Below are 21,046 nucleotides of genomic sequence, written 5' to 3'. Positions count from 1 at the left end.
AATCCAAATGGCGGAAAATCAGCAAAAGAAGACCAAGAAATGGTCTCAGAATTTTAAGACCGAATACAGTATCAAGTACCCCTCTATTTGGAAGTCTGAAAGGAATTCATCATGCATTTTGTACAATTTGTATGTTATTTTTAACAAAAGTGGGAATTATTTAACTAAATACACATGTAAAATGCTGCAAAATAAGGCTCAGATTGCACCAGAGAGCATCTAGAACCCCAGAGCTTCCAGGACCCTAAGGTGGGCCCTGGACCCGGCCGCATGGGTTGGGCGCTACGCGCACATTATTTGGTGTCGGTAACAAATCCTCCCTATTTCTTTTTTCCAAAAGTTGGCATCTCTGCATTCAACTATTACAAATATTTTGTCCAGTAACTCCACAAATATTGTGTTTGCTGACAAGCTAGAGTGTGTGAAAATATAGGGGTTATTAAAGCTGTTAATGTTTTTTACTGCCATTTCTTCTATCATTCCCTATCATAGATCTTTTTCTGGCACATAAATCTTGTATAGTAACAATATTTCATAATTCAGAGCGGTACAGAAGGGATTAATAATTGATTTTGATGCTTTTATCTTGGATCCAGTACACTCCTTACCAGTGCAGTAGGGTCTATCATCATGGGTCATTGCAAATGGCATTGCGCCTTTTACTGCTCTAAAATAAATGATATTGAGCACATGATTACGCACTTAAAAATCCACTTTTTTAAAGATATCTATACAAAAAATTAACACAGTTTATGAAAGTGATTTAAATCACAATTCTTACAATTTAAATTGCCCTGAACATAATTAACCGACCAAAGCGCATTATATTAACCCTGGTGACTGGATTAAATTAAGATATATGAGTCAGACGGCTTAGGAAATATACTGCAACTAGATCGTGTGTAAAATGTGTGAAAAGCACTATGCAATACAGAATATAAAATTTATACAAATCCAATTAATTTCTTTGATTCCTTTTTTTAGCTGGAAGGCCCAAGACCCCCCAATATAAACTGCACAGATGTGAGCGGACATACTCCTCTTCATAGGGCCTGCTGCAGTGACCAGCGTGAGGCGGCCATTTTGTTACTACAGAGCGGGGCAAAGACTGATGTGAAGAATTCCAAGGGTCAAACGGCTCTTGACCTAGCACAGTCATACCACATCAGACAGCTAGTGAGCCTTCGGCCAATGAAGGTAGGAAAATACGAAAAAGGATGGAACAGTATTCATATATATTATGCTGAATAATATTTTGTTTATGTATATGCATAATTTAGAAAAATAGATTGTATTCATAGTCTTTGCGGCAGGCTAATTATATGTATAGACCAGATAATAGAAGTGTTGTGGTTTATTGATTTTGCCCTTGACCCTCCTTTCAAGGGTTCAAGGTTTGAATCCCAGCCCAGCAAAATAATGTCCTCTAACAAAACATTAATCATCATGTGCTACTCATCACCCAGGTGTAAATGGGTATCTTGAAATTGTGGGGGTATCGGTATTAACTGCAGGGCTCTCAGAAACAACAAATTTGATTTTCAAAGATGCTTCCCGGAGTAAAAAAAATCATTAGAGAACTTATCATCAGGGTCTTGTCTCATAAGGCCTGTCTCATAAGGCCTGTCTTCATCAGCTCGAGTTTGCCAAATAACTCGCTATTTTCAGACTCGGGATATTATCCCGAAGCTCGAAATTGCGTCTTCGCCAGACCGATACGCTCATCACAAACTAGCTCAGACAGGCGCAAATTAGCTCACTTTTTCCCAAATAGCTGGATCTTTTGGAAACAAGGCCAAGATTTCTTGGTATATTTTTCTCCACCAAATATCCCGCTAATTGCAACTGGGGGCTGATAAAGACGCTTATTAACTGGATAACGGGATAGTTAAAATAGCGGGTTATTTGGCAAACTCGAGCTGATGAAAACAGGCCTTATAGAGAGTTGGGATTGATCCATGTTGATTGCAAGTCTTCATCTCAATCACAAACTTCCACAGGGTTGCGATTGGTTTCAAGTGACTAACTGTCTGTAAAACAGGGTCTATGTTTAATCCCTGGCCCAGACAAGGAGGATGATAAGCTAGTTCACCGATTGATCAACAGTATCAACCTCTTTATTCAGAACTAATTACCAACATTTCTGTGACTCAAATGAATGAATGACACATATTGTAATACACATGTATATATAAGTTCTCACTTAAATTGAATTTCTAGTCCGCTGTATTTTAATTTGTATGGAATGGCATGCAGACCTAAAATTGATAAGGGAAGTTGGCTCAAATTCGCTAAAATATTCAAATAATGAAATGGATGATTTAATAATTTAATGAAGTATTATTTGATTTATTTAATCAATAGTACAATGTGATACATGTATACCGGTATATAAGATAAAGAACAGTTTAGCAATGCCAGAAAGGTGATTCATACTGTATGCAGTATACCAGTAAGCTGTGTACTGGTCTATTTTTCATTTGTTTCCCCCTTATATCCCAATTTTCTTTATTACAGGTGGTTCATAGCTATGTCAATAAATTTGAAGGGCCATTATATAGGGTGAGTGTGAGACAATATAGTTTGTCTATTCAGAATCTCTCATTTGATATCATTTTTGCTGCCTCTTGAAAAAGTGTAGATCAAAAGTGATATATCTCTCTTATGAACATGCCAACATGTATGTAGTGATGGTAGAGAGAAAAGCCAAGACTGGAACCCAACCGAAAAATTTGCAATATTTTTTCTAGTATTCGGAACCAAATATCTTAGAGATAAAATCATGCTCAGAATACCTTTGAATAAAATGCACTGTCTCTGAAATGCTCATGAATATAAGCTACCGGGTATTTTAACAAATTCAACAACAAAAAAATCCAATTTTGTTTGAAAAACAGTGATTTTTATCCCTCAACATGTTGCTAATTTAAAGAATTTATAACTTGTTTACCTATTATGGTGTCAAGTGCAATGAGGTCATGCAACAAAATGGGTACAACGTATGCAATAATCTTCTTCTATTTTTCCTTTCTTCATGCATCTGGTATATATTTGTAGGACTCTGAATCAAAAGTTATTGCACCAAACCACAAAACGTAGAGTGTTTTTCTTGAAAGGGTTAAAGGTAAAGACCGGTAGTGGTAAAATTGTGACTTTTTGGTGGTAAATATCCATTCAATATTGTTTAAATATTGCCTTCAGAGGTTTAGATGGCAATACTTCAACCTAAATTTGCAAAAAAACAGAAATATATGTCCAAATGTTCCATGTTGAAGCGCATTCGGGATATCTTTCAAGGCTGGATCAATATGATAATTTACCAAATATATAAATTAGTAGGAGGTTTCCCGGCAAAATTTGTATCATCACTAATTAGTCAAAACATATTCTTTCACATGATTGGTAATAAGAGCTTCCATTTCATTTTTTGAGAGGGGGGCGTTTCCAAAACTGGTCTATACCTTTAATCTAAAGATGCTATTACTGTCATACCCTGTACCATGATTGCACTGGTTTACCTTTCAATTTCTTTACTTGTTGCAGGCTGGTATGATGAGAAGACGACACCTTTGGGTGGTGCTTGACCAGGGTATGCTGAGTTATTACAGGAACAGGTATAATTTTAAAACTGAAGCTAAGAGCAAGATATACTATAAAATATAATATACTACTGTAAAATCCTTGTTTGACTCTACACTGGCAACTATTCAGCCTTCTATATTGTCTTTGTCTAGGAACAGTTGATTACCCTTTTCATTTATTAATAAATAATTTTTAATTTTTTTTTAATCTAAATTTATTAATTTATTAATTAATTTATTAATTTATTAATTTATTTATTAATTTATTAATTTATTTATTAATTTATTTATTAATTTATTAATTTATTTATTAATTTATTAATTAATTTATTAATTTATTTATTTATCAATTTAATTATGTTATGTGGGAAAAGAAGCTCTAATTAACCCTCAATGGTATCTGTCTGTTTACTAATGACATTTAAACCCATGCAATGCTCGGTTTAAGCTTAGTCTAAAGTCAAATCTAACAAAGGAAGTTAGACCAAGGTTGTAATTTTGTCCTTAAAAGTGGCTTACTGAGTCCTAGGTCTCACTGAATTAGTAGAATACAGTTAACTGTAAGTATGTTTGTAAAAAGAAATTGTAATGCAAAGTCACCATATTGGGTCTGTATCCCAACAATCCGCAGGGATGTGTTCGTAGTAACAATATTATGCTAGTACAGTGTATGCTGGTATTAAAGGTAATACAAAGTTTTGGGAAATTTTGAAAATTGGGTGGATAGTGAATCTTAACAATTTTGATATATTTGGATGCCTCTGTGGATGTTTATAAGCAGTTAAAAAATTAGCCCCTAAAACACTTCTGTTTTCGAGAAAAATTGAATATAAAAATTTACTGGTGCTCCCGGTAAATTTTGATAAATTTCAAATAGCGCCTATGGCCGTGCAATGGTAGCTGCGACTATGAAAATCTCAGAATATGTAGTTGTGATATATAATTTCCAACGGGATTAGCTAATCGGTTGATTTTAGTTCAGAAACATTGTTTCTTAACTAAATTAACATCTTGACCTTGAGAGGGAGCTATACAACATAAATTGTTTATTATTTATAATTTCATAACTTTAGACTCGATTTCAACCGCGACAACGATCAATGAATATTGTAGGACCGCATATGCTTCCAATATGTTAATTTGAACCAAATTCATGACCCCATACCAAAACTTTGTAATACCTTTAAGATATCACTAAGATATCATGTATGTAGTTACAAAGTACATATTAATGTAATTTCATTTTTTTCCCGTGTTTTTTGTTTGTTATTTGTCCCTTTAAATTTGTGCCTATAGGGCTGATGCATATGCAGGAGTGAAGCGACAAGGCTGTAAAAGTTTGGACAATGCAGATATCAAAGTTTGTAGAAATTTGGAAGAAAACTTCATATACCGTATTTAACACTTCAGTACTGTTGCTTTCTTTGCCTCTCTGCATGGTCACTCAATTGCCACACATGCAATTTTGAAGAGAAAAAAAATAGGCACCAATTGACGGAAAGATTGCTTTGTGCAACATGGTGGTTTTGCAAAATTACCCATTTTCAGTCTTGATTAGCTCCATGACAATCTTCCTTGTAACACCAGTAAAGATACATGGGAAACAGTTCAATAATCTTGATTCTTGACGCCTTTGGTATATCTATCCCAAAATGAAACAATGTGGCACAGTTATATTGTTTGTGTGGCATATAAAGAGTTGGCATGTAAAGCTACTAGTGTACATACACCACTTATTTATGTAACCAAGTTCTGAGTTTCTACTTCCAAGATGAAAACATATTCATGTAGTATTTTGACTTCAGTCATGACCAAAATTGAGTCTTTGTTGACATATACCCTGTCTTATAATGAGTTGCCATCGATTCACCTCAATCAGGACTTGATACCAATCACAACTCTGGGCTAAATAAATTGAAGTTCGCAAATTTTGTTGCGATTGATTGGAGGATTTGCGATCAAACAACACCCTGGTATCACTATATGACCGATAAGCACATTGCTGTGCATGTGAAACATCTAATTGAACAAATATAAAAATCATAGTAGTGGTGGTTATTTTAACCTGACTGCTAAGAAAGCATAAATGCTTGTTAGTAAGCAACCAGAAGACCGACGGCTTTAGGTCCTCTCTGAGGGACCTGGAAAATTTATATTTGTAATCTGATCTGTAGTCCTGGCTCCGTCTTATAAACAGTTGCGATTAATTTCAACTTACTTGCGATCGATTCAGATCAATCACAACTCTTTACAAGACGGGGCCCAGGGGTGTTTATTTTTGTTCCTTGATCCGTTCAAGGTAAAAATGAAGATAAACCGATACCCTATCATTATAACAAAAAAGATTGTACATTTGTTTTATCTGTTTCTATAACCCCCTCTCTCTCCCTCTCTCATTCTCTCAATTTAAGGTTAATGTTGATAATGATAGTATGTTTGCCATGAAGTACAATGAAGGCTCAACACATCTCTGGATGCTGGATGAGAAGTTCTCTAGTGACTTGACAAGAGAGGTATGCCAATTAATTATAATAATGATAATAATGGATATTTCTCTAGCGCGCATATAGCAAGGTGCTCCTACATTACCCAGGCCCTTCTAGGCTACAGATTCGGTGCTCACAGCATTCAAGGAATTCCTTCCTACCAATACCCGTCTAACACCTGGACGGAGAGAGTGGCAAAGGGAGATTGACGTCTTGCCATAGGACATAAGTGCCACAGTAGGACTTGAGCTGTGAACCATTTGATCCACAGCTCGGTGACTTATTAGACCACAACACGTCTACAATTCATTGACTATTTTTATATAATTAATGGCATGGTTGTAAAATTATTTTCTCTTTGCAGGTATTAAAATAGAGATTTATACGACTCCTAAAATATTTTTTTTAAATTTTTGAACGTTTCAGAACCGTATCACTATACTTTTTTATTTCAAAAGTGGTGATATTTTTGATACAGGGTGTCTAAAAATAAATGCAACAACAGTTTAATTGGCAATATCTAAAGAAGAACTCTTTCATCCTCAGTGACATTTTTATGAAATTTTCACAAGGACAGCTTAAGACTTAAAAAAAAAGATATTGTCATTCAAACTCTTGTTGCATTTCTGTTTTGAGACACCCCGTATGAATAATAATTTCAGTGAATCTTGTTTCATGGATATATTTAAGGACAATGTAGTGTTATCCTTTCTTGATTTTACCATTCTGTTGTTTTACAACCTCCTCATGGAAAAAGTTGAAATTACCCCCACATATATTTTGTAACAAGCCCCTTTTTCTGAATGGCACTTATAAAATTCTAATGGTAAGAACATCTATTTTGTTTACCATTATCATGTAACCATAATAAGCCAGGTCCCTTTCACGTCTCTGTTGGCATCCCCCTTTTTCTTTCCCCTATTTTGTAGTTCCTTTTGTAGTTAAAGATTAGTTAATTTAATTACTCATTATTCCTAAGTATCATTTGAGGTGTTCACACTTGTACAAGCATTGCTTTTTAGTGGACCCCTCTGTTTCCAACATGTATTTCTTACATTTGTTTTAAAATGCTTATAATTGATTTGTAATGTTTTGTTGGAAACATGAATAAATTTGAATTTGAATTTGAATTTGAAAATACAATCTGTGCATGGGTAGATGAAGGTCATTTTTACCTAAACCGTAAAACCCACCAAGCTTCAAAGTCTCAATTATCATTATTCATTTAAGCACCAATGTTACATTCTATGGAACACATGTGGAGGTATTCTTTTCAATATGGCATGCAAAAAGTATCTCATGAAACACTTCCATCACTTTGGCAGTGATAATTCTAAAATACACAAAGTGTGACTTGTGCATGTTTAAAAGATCTGTGGATATTTGGGGGTTATATTTACAAGTGCTACCTCCGAAGTGGTCTATTATCATCCAGTATTTTACGTTGTGAGAGAAATTATAAAATCATTGTTATAATTATGGTTTATTTGCTTCTTTTTGTAATATTTGTTGCCATGTTTGGATGAAGGCACGTGAAAATGAAAATAAATGAATGAAAATTGCAACTTGAAGCTTCATTGAAATAGATAACCATTTACACACTTTTTCATTAACACTTAGAAATGGATTAGCGCTCTGAGGGAGCATAGATCTTACAGTGAGAGATTGGCCAGTTCTTGCATCATCGCTGACTCTGACTCTGACGATGAAGAAGAAGGAGAAAATAAGAAGAAACTGCTTGCATTAAGCTCCATTCAAGATACCTTGAAGGTTTGTCCTCTGATCCTAAAAAATATTTTTCATTTCATCTTTTGGGCATTAATATCCTTTGTACTTTAAAACAACTTTTACAACATATTTTCAAAGATACTTACCATAAGTTTTAAGTCCATAAACACTACACCTTGACGACAGTCACACTTGCATTTAGTGCACAGGATATAATAATGTCACCTTGTTTTCTTCATTCTCCCTAATCGTTTACCCATGAAATAACATGTAAAGTTCCTAGTGCTAAGTTTATCCATAGTAGCTGTACACAAATAAACTTTTTAAAGGTGATTGATCCCCTGTCTGTTTAAATGGTTAATTCTTTAAATACCTTCCTTTTTCTTCTTCAATTTCCAGAATGCCCAAACAAGACACCACCTTGTGGAGGAGAGCATCAGGAATCTGTCGCAATGGATGGACGGACTTAAAGGCGACACCAGTAACAGTATCAACCTGTCAGGTATTATGCGCTTCATCCTTTCCCAAATCTAGTTTTCTTATGCTTATATAGGTCAATAGGTGCAACATGGGCTGAAGTAAATGCCCATTTTGTTGACCCAACATTTGCTTCAGTTTTTTTTTAACAGGCTTTATTTTGTCAAAGATGTGGTTATGCAGTAGACTGGTAATTAGCACATGGTATAAATGACCCCAAATATCCATAGATCTTTTAGTTCCACTTTGTACATTTTAGAAAATTCACTGCCCAAGTCATGGAGGTGCCTCATAAATGCCTTCTTTTTTTGTAGCCCTCTCGAGAAGAATACTTCCATCTGTGTTCCATAGAATGTAATAAAGACGACTTTATGTTCTGAATCAATGAATGATGATGATGATGATTATCAGTTTTTCATATAATATTCAGATGTGATGCAAGGTACTTTAGTGTAATTACTGCCTAAGCAGATCTGCAAATAGGGAACTATTCAAGTTAATAGCAAAATTGGATATGAGTTAACACTGCATTTGTCCAATCTGATGGGACCGCAAAAATGGTTTGATTCATGTAAAATTTGACTTTGGAAGTGTAAATAACACATGTTTTGAATAGTTTTTTTTAATACAAAATTTGATTTGACTTAGGGAATATACCACTTGTACAACTTTGAATTATGCAGAGTATATGTATGTGTTTCCTCACGGTACAAACTAGTTTATTCTTTTGCTATGTGTTTGATATTGACTGAAGTATTGAAGCTATTACCTAACTGAATCAGCAGATTTTTTTTCTTCTCATAAAGTATCATAACTATGATTTCTCTTTATCAGAGCTGACCAAAAGACTTGAAGGCATCGTTGATAGATCACATGAAGCATGTAGCGCCCTCTCTAGTTGCATGGCTGTAATGTCCGGCCAGGAAGAGGTACGTATTCTGCATGAAAGATCTGAATTATGTTTCTCCCCCTTCTCTCTTTCCTTATCCCCCCCCCCCCCAACTCTCTCTCTATCTCTCTCTCTCTCTACCTCTCTGCTTCGCTATTACTTAAATATAAAAATTCAAATTTTATGCTTAAAGGTAAAGACCAGTATTGGAAACGCTCCAATTTCAAAAAATGAAATTGGAGCTTTATTACCAATCATGTGAAAGAGTATGTTTTGACTAATAGATGATGATAAAAATTTTGCTGGGAAACCGCCCACTAATTGATATATTTGGTAAATTACCGGTAGTTTATCTATTGGTGTGTGAGAGATAAACACACATGTCGCGCACGTGTGCGTAGTCCCATATACATCTTTCTGTGTACAGTGCTTGTAAATTTACGAAGACTGGGCCAAATTTCTTATCATTTTGATGATTCCAGAACCTTACAGTACACACCAATAATTATATGCTAGATGATCAACCTTTTCTGATCGATTCCACAATGTTTCTTTCACAATGCAATCGCATGACCATAACTGGTCTTTATCTTTAATATGTAAAAAGTTATGTTCCATTTCAAATAGTGCTGCAAAAACACAAGTCTAGGGCGTTCATCATGACATCTTTCCAATAATCTATTGGAATACCTTGAGAAAATTTTCAAGTACAGTGTTGTCTTTAAATTTCTTACCAGTATAGAGAGAAAAGAATTGATAGTTTTTCTGTTAATCAACATTAGGCCCTAAGATATCAAATCAGAGTAATTTGTGTGTTATGAAAACATTTGTGCATATATTCATGAATACGTAAATGTGTGTGGAGGCAGAGACAGAGACAGATTAACCAGCCAAGCCTGGCATAAGTGCAGCACAGTATTTTTTAGATTAATTAATTTATTATTTATATATCTTTTTGAATGCCGGGAACCTGAGTTGTGTGATTGGTTGATGTGCATGATCCATTAGATCATTTTAACACTTCATTAGGCCTTGAAAAAAAAAAATGTTGTATTACCCTTTGCGACCAACCCCAAAATCTTGAAATCTATGGTCAGCTTTTTGAAGAAGTTTTTTTATTTTTCCGTTTTTTAGAGAAAAATAATATATTAAAGCATTCAAAACTGAAAAATATCAGCCCAAAGAGGGAGAAAAAAGAAAAAAAAAAAACCGACCGACCCATGTTTTGGCAGCTAAAGGGCAAATACAATCTTTTTTTTTAGGCCTTATCATGCTCTCTAAGAAACTTTGCATCTAATTTCTGATGTAAAAAATGATAATAAATACATCACAATCAGATTACATGGTCATTGCATTAGGTGAACAGCGGATCTATTGAAAGTTGATGTGAACATTTTCAAATTAGTATCAGACTGTATTTTGATGCGCAAGTGATCTGAAAGATTTGGGATTTGACATATTGAAAATTTTGAAAGATATACATTTCAAGGTAAAATTTTGATACCTCTCCTGACCTTGATCATTCTAAGTCGCATCTATTTCAGAACATTGTTGTTACTATAGCAATGACATGGCAGAAATTGATATATTGAGAAAAAGTATTTCTGTATCTAAACATAACTGTAATACAAAACAAATGACTAGATATAAATTATTGTTTTCAGTCTAGATGAGGTTTTTTTAAAGTACCGGTCACGCTTGATACAGGCATATTTGACAGAAAAGTTGGCAACAAAATGAAGAAAAACTATATACGCTTAGCTTATGAAAACAATATTGAAAATGCATGGTCCTATACAGAGGCTGCCATCCCTGAAAGGCAGGGGAAGACACAGTGCCCCCCACTTTTTCAAGTACCCAAAAGTGCCCCTTTTTTACATACAAAAAGTGTCCCTTTAACTTTGTAAGAAGTGCCCCAATTCCATTATAAAAATGTCCTTCCTCCTTTTCAACGTTGATAAGTGCCCCTTTTTTTTACAGGTGCCCCCTTTTCCTTCAACAATTTTTCTTTGCAATGATTGTCAATTTTTCCATTCTTATATGTGCCTTTATTAATCCCTAGTAAGTGCCCGGTTTCAGGTACGAAAAGTGCCCTTTTTCACTTTTGATCTAAAGTGCACTTTCAACTCTGATTATTGCTCTTGTCCAATCTGAGAGGTGCCCCCTTTACTTTGACAAGTGCCCCTTTTCCTTTGTAAGAAGTGCCCCTTCCCCTTTTAATAACTACCCCTTTTTAACTCAGATAAGCACACCTTTAATTTTAACATGTGCCCCTTTTCCTATGAGCGGCCCTTTTCCCTATGATAAGTGCCCACATTAGAAAAAATTAGAGCACCTTCCTCTTCTCAAGTACAAAAAGTTACTCCTTTTCACTTGAGGTAAGTGCCCTTCCCCCTTCTCATAATTTCCCCTTTCGATCTCTGATAAGTGCCCCGTTTATTTTGACATGTGACTATTTTCTTTTTAATCAGAGCTACTTCCCCTTCTCATAAACGTGCCCTTATACCCTCGATAAATGCCCTTATTAAAATCTGATCGGTACCAATTTTCTTTCAAAAAATTAAACTTTTCCTTTATTTTTTTTATAAGTGCCCTTTTTATATTCTCATAAGTGCCGATTTTCATATTTGGTCAGTGCCCCTTTTCAGGTGCAATAAGTGCCCCCTTTCAACTCTTATAAATGCCCCTATCAAAATCTGATGGGTGCCCCACTTCCGTCGACAAATGCCCATTTCCCATGCTCATAAGTGCCCTTTTTCCATCCCTGGTTAGTGCCTCTTTCTAGGTGTAAGAAGTGCCTCATTTTCACCTCTGATAATTACCCTTTGTACTTTGACACGTGCTCCATTTCTTTTCTAATTAGTGTCTTAGTTTTTCCCTTTCGATAAGTGTCCCCTTTTCCTCTCATCATTAAATGTGCCCCTAATTTAAAGCAACTACTTATCAAAGGTCATTTCAGTCTTCCGTTATGAGAGTGTGCTTATAACCCCATCAGGATTGTTTATTTTTCCTCTTTATAAGATGTAATTTGTCGAACTGCCACCTCACAAATCTTTACAATTTTCCTCGCTCTCTCGCAAATAAATAAACAGACACCACACCCAACTGCAAAGTACAATGCTTAAGCAATAATTGTATGATGTATACGTCGAGGGGGCAAGAAAGATACGCATAGAAAAAATTGCTGTTTCGGATACACTGTGTCGGTATTCCTGCTTGATCCTCGTGTACTATATCAATGCAGAAGTCGGTAAGATGTCGGTCGGCCGGCAATTTTTTTTCTCCCTACGAACTTTGACTTTTTATCGGAAAAAAGAACAAAAGAAAAAATTCAGACAATGATTAGGAGTCTGTACAACGAATCGTCTTCTTCCTCTAATAAATTAATGAAACGTTAAAGCTTTCGCGCAGGAGGGGGAAAACTGAATTCAGACAAGGATTAAGAGTCGAGAACGGTACAACGAATCGTCTACTTTCTCTAATAATTAAATGAAACATCAAAGCTTCCGCGGGGGGGGGGGGGGGGGGGGGGGGGGGGGGAACTGAATTCAGACAAGAACTAAGAAACGAAAACAGTACAACAAATCGTCTTCTTTCTCTAAAAATTAAATGTAACGTGAAAACTTCCGCACTTCGCGCGAGGGGCGTAATAAGAAGTAAAAGTCAGGAACGGTACAAGGCGAATCCTCTTCTTTCTCTAATAATTTAATGAAGTGTCAAAGCTTCCGCGCGTAAGGGGGGAAACTGATTCATACAAGGATTAAGAAATGAAAACAGTGGGCTACAACAAATCGTCTTCTTTCTCTTAAAATTTAATGCAACGTCAAAGCTTCTGCACTTCGCGCGAGGGGCGTAACAAGAAGTAAAAGTCTGGAACAGTACAACGAATCCTCTTCATTCTTTAATAACTTAATGAAGTGTCAAAGCTTCCGCGCTTCGGGCGGGATTGGCGAATATGAATTCAGACAAGGATTAAGAGTGATAATTATTTATTTATTTATTTCTGATCTTTTGACAGGGTAGCCCATTCACCAGCAAGTAGTGGTCTTCCATGGGGCCCTGAATGAACATATTTACATCGTTTATAACATTTATACAGAACAGTTACAAAAATAATACTCGTTTGCAAAATTAACATATATCATTAACCTAGTAAGCAGTAATGTCAATAGGAAAATATTAATTAAGTCGCAATTATGTGAATAAGACATGTAAATATTACAGAACATGCACGTAGTGTATGTACGGCTGAGCCATTCACAAATTACAACTTTGTTTAAACAATCTCTTAAATGAATTGACAGAGGAAGCCGTTCTCAACGAATTATCTAGCTTATTCCATTCAAATATGGAAGAAACAATTGGGCTACACTTATAACAATCAGTGTGAAATCTAGGCACACGTAAACATCCACTGTCTATTTGCCTTGTATGATGCGCATGTACATCATTAGGATTGATTAAGCCTACCTGAAGGTAAGAGGGTGCTAAGTTATGAACGCATTTATATATCATCATAACGCGACTTAACTCAAACCGCTTGTCTAGTGTCATCCATTTAAGACTTGTGAACAAATCAGCCGACGGTGTGTCATATGTCTTGTTCAATATTATTCTTGCGGCCCTCTTTTGAATTTTTTGCAGCTTAGTTGTATGAGAATGAAATCGGTTCGACCATACAACAGAGCAGTAATCTAATCGTGGCAACACTAGACTGTTATAAAGTAACTTTAAGGATTTTTGAGGCAAAAAACTCTTTGCTCTCTTTATCATGCTAATGTTTTTCTGGGTAAGTTTACTTACGTTTTCGATTTGTTTAGACCATTTCAATTCTTCATCTATCAAAAGTCCTAGGCATTTGGTGAATTGAACTCTTTTGATCAAATTGCCGTTTAATGAAGTGGTGAAAGATTCAATTTTCTTGAGATTAGCAGGAGAGCCTATTAACATGACACAAGTTTTTTCAGTGTTAAGAACAAGACGATTTTCCTTAATCCATGCCATGACTCTGTTTAACGCAACAGTTAATTTTTCTTCCACAACAGTTGCATCATTTGCACTGACGGTAAGTGTCGTATCGTCAGCATACATATCTATGATACCTTCAGGAGTACATTCAGGTAGACTATTAACATATATTGAAAATAAAAGGGGACCAAGAATTGAACCTTGTGGCACACCTAATTTGATGGTTGATGGATGCGACTTGGCTCCTTTGAATTGGGTCACTTGTTGTCGATCCCCTAAATATGATTGGAACCAATAAATAGTCCTATTACTACAACCTATACAAGCTAGTTTATGTAGAAGTAGCTCATGGTCAACAGTATCAAAAGCCTTACGAAGATCTATGAAGGCAACTCCAGAAGTTTCTTTGTTATCAATATTCAACGACCATTGATTTACAAGTTTTGCAAGGGCAGTAGCTGTTGAATGTTTAGGTCTAAAACCAGACTGATTAGGGTGTAATAATTTATTCACGTCCAAGAATTCACTGAGTTGTTGGTGGACGGCCCTTTCTATAATTTTACTCACGATAGGTAATATCGAAATGGGACGGTAATTATTCAAAGAAGAAATATCTCCAGATTTGAATATTGGTACTACCCGAGCCTTTTTCCATTCACGTGGAACAACTCCTGTAGACAGGGATTTGTTAATGATATCACAAAGAGACTCTGCGATAACATTCTTCGTCATCTTTAAAAGTTTACAGCTGATGTGATCTTCACCAGTTGCTTTATCTATACTCAGATTATCAATCTGTTTCAATACAAAATCCTCAGTAATCAAATTCAAATTAAATTGCGAATGAGTTGGACCAATATTATTGTCCTCGTCTACTCTCAGTTGAGACTTATTCCTTCGCAGGTCCTTTGTAATCTTAGTAGCATTAGAAATGAAAAAGTCATTAAAAGCTTCAGCAATATTTGCATTGTCTGACACATTAGCACCATCAACATTTATGCTATTGGGAGATATAGGTAATGACTTAGGCACAAGGTTTCTCAAACATCTCCACATTTGCTTACTATTGTTATGATTTTGTGAGATCTGGTCTGCATTATATTCTCTTTTTCTTTTCCTCATGAGATGAATAACTGTATTCTTTAGATATTTGTAGGTGTCCCAAAGATCATCACTTTTGTTAGCTTTAGCAGCTTTGAGAACTTTATCACGTTCCGTCATAAGCTTAACAATCTCGTCAGATATCCATGGACATGCCTTTTTTCTTATCCGCTTTTTACATACTGGTATGTGCTTGTTGATTATATTATTGAATAGAGTCAACCACATATCCCACGCAACATCAACATTATCTATATCTTTTATGACCTGCCAAGGAGTACTTCTCAATTCACTGTAAAATTTCTCCTCGTCAAGATTTTTAAACGAGCGAAATTCTGCGTATTCGGATTTGTTATGGATCTTTGCACTAAAATCGCGAACCGTATACACCAAATAATGATCACTTATGCTAGTTTCAAATATTCCCCATTCATTGTAAAGTTCCTTGTCTGATACAAATATCAAATCAATTAAAGTAGAAGAGGTATTTGTAACTCTTGTGGCAGTATCAATTAGCTGACTTAACCCGTACATATTTGTATAAAACATTAACTTTTCAGCATTCAGATCAAGTTGGTGTGGCATACAATCACAATTGAAATCACCTAAAATAATACAGCTCATATCTTCCGAGAGAGCAGAGTCCAAATTTCCGTCTAATTCTTCAAAGAAATCAACGTGAGAATTTGGAGGTCTGTAAAACTCTCCAACCAGGATGGGAGACTTATTTGGATAATGCAATTCAAACCAAAGGCATTCTAAAGTAGAAGAAATCAAATCATCCCTTGAACCTCTTGGATATATATACAGCCACACCACCACCATGTCTCGTACGGTCTCTACGTAATAAAATATAATCATCTATATACAATTCAGAATCATCAATCATGGAGTCGCAAAATGTTTCATTTAAACCAATAACATCAAATGATGCATTTCTCAGAAGTAATCTAAGTTCGTCAATCTTAGCAACTAAGCTATGAATATTCAAATGGGCAAATTTTAAGCCCCTGTTTCTAAACGGAGGAACTGAACCACCTTCCAACTGTTTAATGTTACTCTTATTCAGTTCATGAGATTGATCCTGAAGATTATGATGTAGTATTATTGATAACGCCAAAGCTTCCAGTCTTCGCGCGAGAGGGGGGGGGGGGGGGGAGGGGGGACTGAATTCAGACATGGACACGATACAACGAATTGTGTTCTTTCTCTTATAATTTAATGGAACGTGAAAGCTTCCGCGCTTCGGGCAGGATGGGCGAAAATGAATTCAGACAAGGATTAAGAATAATAATTTAATTAAACGTCAAAGCTTCGGTGCTTCGCGCGGGAGGGGGGGGGGGACTGAATTCAGACAAGGATTAAGAGTCGAAAATGGTACAACGAATCGTCTACTTTCTCTTATAATTTAATGAAACATCAAAGTTTCCGCGGGGCATCGGTGGGGGACTGAATTCAGACAAGAATTAAGAAACGAACAGTACAACAAATCGCCTTCTTTCTCTAAAAATTAAATGAAAAGTAAAAAGAAAAGTAAAAACTTCCGCACTCAGTCGCGCGAGGGGCGTAAGAAGAAGTAAAAGTCGGAAACGGTACAACGAATCCTCTTCTTTCTCTAATAATTTAATGAAGTGTCAAAGCTTCCGCGCTTCGGGCGGGATTGGCGAATATGAATTCAGACAAGGATTAAGAGTGATAATTTAATTAAACGTCAAAGCTTCCGTGCTTCGCGCGGGAGGGGGAACTGAATTCAGACAAGGATTAAGAGTCGAAAACGGTACAACGAATCGTCTACTTTCTCTAATAATTTAATGAAACTTCAAAGCTTAGTACGCTTTCGTCTTCTTTCTCTAAAAATTAAATGAAAAGTAAAAAGAAAAGTAAAAACTTCCGCACTCAGTCGCGCGAGGGGCGTAAGAAGAAGTAAAAGTCGGAAACGGTACAACGAATCCTCTTCTTTCTCTAATAATTTAATGAAGTGTCAAAGCTTCCGCGCTTCGGGCGGGATTGGCGAATATGAATTCAGACAAGGATTAAGAGTGATAATTTAATTAAACGTCAAAGCTTCCGTGCTTCGCGCGGGAGGGGGAACTGAATTCAGACAAGGATTAAGAGTCGAAAACGGTACAACGAATCGTCTACTTTCTCTAATAATTTAATGAAACATCAAAGCTTCCGCGGGGGAGGGGGGGGGACTGAATTCAGACAAGAATTAAGAAACGAACAGTACAACAAATCGTCTTCTTTCTCTAAAAATTAAATGAAACGTGAAAACTTCCGCACTTCGCGCGAGGGGCGTAATAAGAAGTAAAAGTCAGGAACGGTACAAGGCGAATCCTCTTCTTTCTCTAATAATTTAATGAAGTGTCAAAGCTTCCGCGCGTAAGGGGGGAAACTGATTCATACAAGGATTAAGAAATGAAAACAGTGGGCTACAACAAATCGTCTTCTTTCTCTTAAAATTTGATGCAACGTCAAAGCTTCCGCACTTCGCGCGAGGGGCGTAACAAGAAGTAAAAGTCGAGAACAGTACAACGAATCCTCTTCATTCTTTAATAATTTAATGAAGTTTCAAAGCTTCCGCGCTTCGGGCGGGATTGGCGAATATGAATTCAGACAAGGATTAAGAGTGATAATTATTGATAACGCCAAAGCTTCCAGGCTTCGCGCGAGAGGGGGGGGGGGGGAGGGGGGACTGAATTCAGACATGGACACGATACAACGAATTGTGTTCTTTCTCTTATAATTTAATGGAACGTGAAAGCTTCCGCGCTTCGGGCGGGATGGGCGAAAATGAATTCAGACAAGGATTAAGAATAATAATTTAATTAAACGTCAAAGCTTCGGTGCTTCGCGCGGGAGGGGGGGGGGGACTGAATTCAGACAAGGATTAAGAGTCGAAAATGGTACAACGAATCGTCTACTTTCTCTTATAATTTAATGAAACATCAAAGCTTCCGCGGGGGAGCGGTGGGGGACTGAATTCAGACAAGAATTAAGAAACGAACAGTACAACAAATCGTCTTCTTTCTCTAAAAATTAAATGAAAAGTAAAAAGAAAAGTAAAAACTTCCGCACTCAGTCGCGCGAGGGGCGTAAGAAGAAGTAAAAGTCGGAAACGGTACAACGAATCCTCTTCTTTCTCTAATAATTTAATGAAGTGTCAAAGCTTCCGCGCTTCGGGCGGGATTGGCGAATATGAATTCAGACAAGGATTAAGAGTGATAATTTAATTAAACGTCAAAGCTTCGGTGCTTCGCGCGGGAGGGGGGGGGGACTGAATTCAGACAAGGATTAAGAGTCGAAAATGGTACAACGAATCGTCTACTTTCTCTAATAATTTAATGAAACATCAAAGCTTCCGCGGGGGAGGGGGGGGGGGGGGGAACTGAATTCAGACAAGAATTAAGAAACGAACAGTACAACAAATCGTCTTCTTTCTCTAAAAATTAAATGAAACGTGAAAACTTCCGCACTTCGCGCGAGGGGCGTAATAAGAAGTAAAAGTCAGGAACGGTACAAGGCGAATCCTCTTCTTTCTCTAATAATTTAATGAAGTGTCAAAGCTTCCGCGCGTAAGGGGGGAAACTGATTCATACAAGGATTAAGAAATGAAAACAGTGGGCTACAACAAATCGTCTTCTTTCTCTTAAAATTTAATGCAACGTCAAAGCTTCCGCACTTCGCGCGAGGGGCGTAACAAGAAGTAAAAGTCTGGAACAGTACAACGAATCCGCTTCATTCTTTAATAACTTAATGAAGTGTCAAAGCTTCCGCGCTTCGGGCGGGATTGGCGAATATGAATTCAGACAAGGATTAAGAGTGATAATTATTGATAACGCCAAAGCTTCCAGGCTTCGCGCGAGAGGGGGGGGGGAGGGGGGGGGACTGAATTCAGACATGGACACGATACAACGAATTGTGTTCTTTCTCTTATAATTTAATGGAACGTGAAAGCTTCCGCGCTTCGGGCGGGATGAGCGAAAATGAATTCAGACAAGGATTAAGAATAATAATTTAATTAAACGTCAAAGCTTCGGTGCTTCGCGCGGGAGGGGGGGGGGGGACTGAATTCAGATAAGGATTAAGAGTCGAAAATGGTACAACGAATCGTCTTCTTTCTCTTATAATTTAATGTAACGTCAAAGCTTCCGCACTTCGCGCGAAGGGCGTAACAAGAAATAAAAGTCGGGAACGGTACAACGAATCCTCTTTCTCTAATAATTTAATGAAGTGTCAAAGCTTCCGCTTCGGGCGGGATTGGCGAATATGAATTCAGACAAGGATTAAGAGTGATAATTTAATTAAACGTCAAAGCTTCCGTGCTTCGCGCGGGAGGGGGAACTGAATTCAGACAAGGACTAAGAGTCGAAAACGGTACGACGAATCGTCTACTTTCTCTAATAATTTAATGAAACATCAAAGCTTCCGCGGGGGGGGGGGGGGGGGTGGGGTCTGAATTCAGACAAGAATTAAGAAACGAAAACAGTACAACAAATCGTCTTTTTTCTCGAAATGAATTCAGACAAGGATTAAGAGTAATAATTTAATTTAACGTCAAACCTTCCGTGCTTCGCGCGGGAGGGGGGAACTAAATTCAGACAAGGACTAAGAGTCGAAAACGGAACAACGAATCGTCTACTTTCTCTAGTAATTTAATAAAAAATCAAAGCTTCCCCGGGGGGGGGGGTTGAATTCAGACAAGAAATAAGAAACGAAAACAGTAGGCTACAATAAATCGTCTTCTTTCTCTTATAATTTAATGCAACGTCAAAGCTTTCGCACTTCACGCGAGGGGCGTAACAAGAAGTAAAAGTCGGGAACGGTACAACGAATCCTCTTCTTTCTCTAATAATTTAATGAAGTGTCAAAGCTTCCGCGCTTCGCACGGGAGGGGAGAACTGAAAAAAAGCTTAGTTCCTGGCCCCGGATTTGACTCAAAAGAAGGACTTGCATGGAAGGCATTAGACTGTTATGCCCTCAATAAAATTGATCATGCATATATATTCACCTCCACATTGAGAATTTCCCTCGTGTTATTATATTTCCAAGTCAGCTTGTAGCCTCGCTGAAATATAAATATAAATATATATCATTCGAGAATGTCGGTTGGAATATTTTGTTTCATTGAATGCCGTAGCATGCAACAGTTTTCGCCGACAGAAATAATGTTTCGTTGATCTATTATCTTAATCAATCAATCTCTCAATTAATAGGATTCTGGCGCCATCTCTCGTTGAAATCAAGATAATGTTACAGGTCGATTCGAATTGAGTGCAGTGATAACGTAAACATGATTCGATCGAATGAGGATTGATCATTGAACCTTACCATAAATATCCTTGGGAAAGAAAAGATACCAATATTATGAGAACTTCTTACTTTAGTGATCTTCATTATTTAATTCAATATTTACGTGGTCTAAACTTGGATTGTGAAGAGAAGTGAGTATGGTTTCTTGTGTTGTCAATGAAAATTTCCATGCGATTGTAGTTTTATTTGTACTGTGTGGTAAATGACACGGATGGGGTTGCCCGTCACCGTCGGACGCGGTATGCATGTGGGGTGTGCATGGTACTGGTAGTGGTAGCGAAGAGCGAAGGCTACGTTGTTTGTAGTCTGACTCTAAAGTCTCTAGGTCTAGATTCTATATCTCTATGAGTGGATTGGATTGTACGGGATATGGGCCTGGGCCGGGCACGGCCTGTCATTATCGCGTTATTACATGGAACTAGCGCTCCTGTGCTTGTTTAGACCTACTTTAAGCTGAGCTATGATCATGATGATTCCCTAATAATTCAATCAATGAGAGCAGA

General features: G+C 36.8%; 1 protein-coding gene across 3 annotated transcripts in view; it reads left to right on the top strand.

The window, feature by feature from the left end:
* Nucleotides 1-21,046, top strand: part of LOC755197 (oxysterol-binding protein-related protein 1) — a 55,631-nt gene that overhangs the window by 8,856 nt on the left and 25,729 nt on the right. For all 3 annotated transcript variants that reach the window (XM_030974931.1, XM_030974930.1, XM_030974933.1), the window contains exons 6-13: nt 985-1,197; nt 2,518-2,562; nt 3,544-3,614; nt 4,878-4,941; nt 5,993-6,094; nt 7,688-7,837; nt 8,195-8,297; nt 9,107-9,201. In XM_030974931.1, the coding sequence (XP_030830791.1) occupies nt 985-1,197; nt 2,518-2,562; nt 3,544-3,614; nt 4,878-4,941; nt 5,993-6,094; nt 7,688-7,837; nt 8,195-8,297; nt 9,107-9,201 (843 nt within the window). The remainder of the gene's footprint in view (nt 1-984; nt 1,198-2,517; nt 2,563-3,543; nt 3,615-4,877; nt 4,942-5,992; nt 6,095-7,687; nt 7,838-8,194; nt 8,298-9,106; nt 9,202-21,046) is intronic.

Source organism: Strongylocentrotus purpuratus, unplaced genomic scaffold (assembly GCF_000002235.5).
Source record: "Strongylocentrotus purpuratus isolate Spur 01 unplaced genomic scaffold, Spur_5.0 spur5_scaffold_7, whole genome shotgun sequence".
NCBI classification, from domain to species: domain Eukaryota; kingdom Metazoa; phylum Echinodermata; class Echinoidea; order Camarodonta; family Strongylocentrotidae; genus Strongylocentrotus; species Strongylocentrotus purpuratus.
The sequence above is the reverse complement of the archived record's forward strand: the minus strand, read 5'-3'. Positions and strand labels throughout refer to the sequence as shown.